This window comes from Bison bison, unplaced genomic scaffold (genome assembly GCF_000754665.1).
Source record: "Bison bison bison isolate TAMUID 2011002044 unplaced genomic scaffold, Bison_UMD1.0 scf7180017864063, whole genome shotgun sequence".
NCBI classification, from domain to species: domain Eukaryota; kingdom Metazoa; phylum Chordata; class Mammalia; order Artiodactyla; family Bovidae; genus Bison; species Bison bison.
This window is the reverse complement of record NW_011494635.1, coordinates 15,863,473-15,864,749: the sequence shown is the minus strand read 5'-3', so window position 1 is coordinate 15,864,749 and position 1,277 is coordinate 15,863,473. Positions and strand designations below refer to the sequence as shown.

At 61.6% G+C, this 1,277-nt stretch overlaps 1 protein-coding gene across 1 annotated transcript in view; it reads right to left on the bottom strand.

Annotated features, from left to right (window-relative positions):
* CHRNA4 (cholinergic receptor, nicotinic, alpha 4 (neuronal)) overlaps positions 1–1,277 on the bottom strand; it is a gene marked incomplete at its 5' end in the record, with an annotated part of 12,907 nt that continues 11,630 nt past the window's right edge. The window contains one exon of the mRNA XM_010836649.1: positions 1–312. Coding sequence (XP_010834951.1) covers positions 187–312 — 126 coding nt within the window. The remainder of the gene's footprint in view (positions 313–1,277) is intronic.

Here is a 1,277-nt window from a genome sequence, read left to right as displayed (position 1 = left end):
TCTGGTTAAACTTTAATAAGACAGGCAGTGACACCGCCCTGCAGACAAACGGGCATTCACCAGTCCCCCAGGGTCCCCAGGGGTCAGCAGCTCCTTCCAAGGCCGTCTCATAGCAGACAGAGGATGGGGGGCAATCTGGTAAGTGGCATGACCCCATCGAGTTCAGGGAGTCCCGAGTCCGGGCCCCTAGATCATGCCGGCCAGCCAGGGCGGCAGGAAGAGGCCAGCAGTCCCCAGCAGGCAGACGATGATGAACACCCAGAGAAAGATGCGGTCAATGACCATGGCCACGTACTTCCAGTCCTCTTTCACCTGCAGACAGACACACACGGTCACTCCCAGCTGCCTCCCTCAGGCCTCGCCACAGCAAGAAACTTCTAGAACCTCTGTTCCTATTCTTGCCACCAGGGTCACCAAGGTTGCAGGCATAGCTGTGCTGGGTAAGGGGTGTGGAGGGGATGCAGCGAAAGGGCTTTGTCTGAAGTCTGGGCTCAGAAACTCTGGGCTGCAGGTGCCAACGCTGTCTATGGGGGTGGCAGCAAAGCCACTGAGGGAAATGGGGTCCAGCATGGTGGCCCTACCAATTCCATCAGCTGGGCAGGTGCCTGAGCTCCAGGAGGTAGTGGTGGGGACGCCTCTGAAGGAAGGCTAGGGTCCAGGCTATGACACGGTGAAGTGTGCTCTGGGTTTTTGATAGTTGGTGGCACCATGGGGACCAACCAGCCCCCGCATTTACAGATGGAGGCAGTGAGGCTGGAGTCAGAGGCACCCACAGCCCCTCACAGTGCAAGGCAAGGGCCAGAGCATCCTGGATAGTGGTTGGGGGGGAGCTGACCTCCAGCAAGAAGCCCAGGGCAGTGCTCACAGCTGGCTGTCCTTCACTCCTGCCTCTGCCCAGGGCAGGGCTCACGGCTGGCTGCTCAGGTGGCCTGAGCCCCTCATGGTCAGTGGGACGCTCAGGTCTGTCCCCAAAGCCCCTGAGGGTGAGGATCAGACGTGAATACAGGCACAGCCCTGTGCTGCCAGCAGGCTCTGAGCGTGCAGCTGCTGGGTGGAGGGCTCCCCGGGGACAAGGGAGGGGACCCCAGGCTCGAGGTGGGGAACGTACTGAGCCCACCACCTGCGGCCACTCCCTGGACCCGACAAGGAAGGTGGCTGACCATCTGGGCTGCAGGGGGGTACACAGAGGCCCAGAGGCAGGACAGGTCATGTTACATGTCCACGCTGGGGGAGTGGGTCCCAACCCCACCTGGGGAGGCCCCCGACGAAGCCTTCGG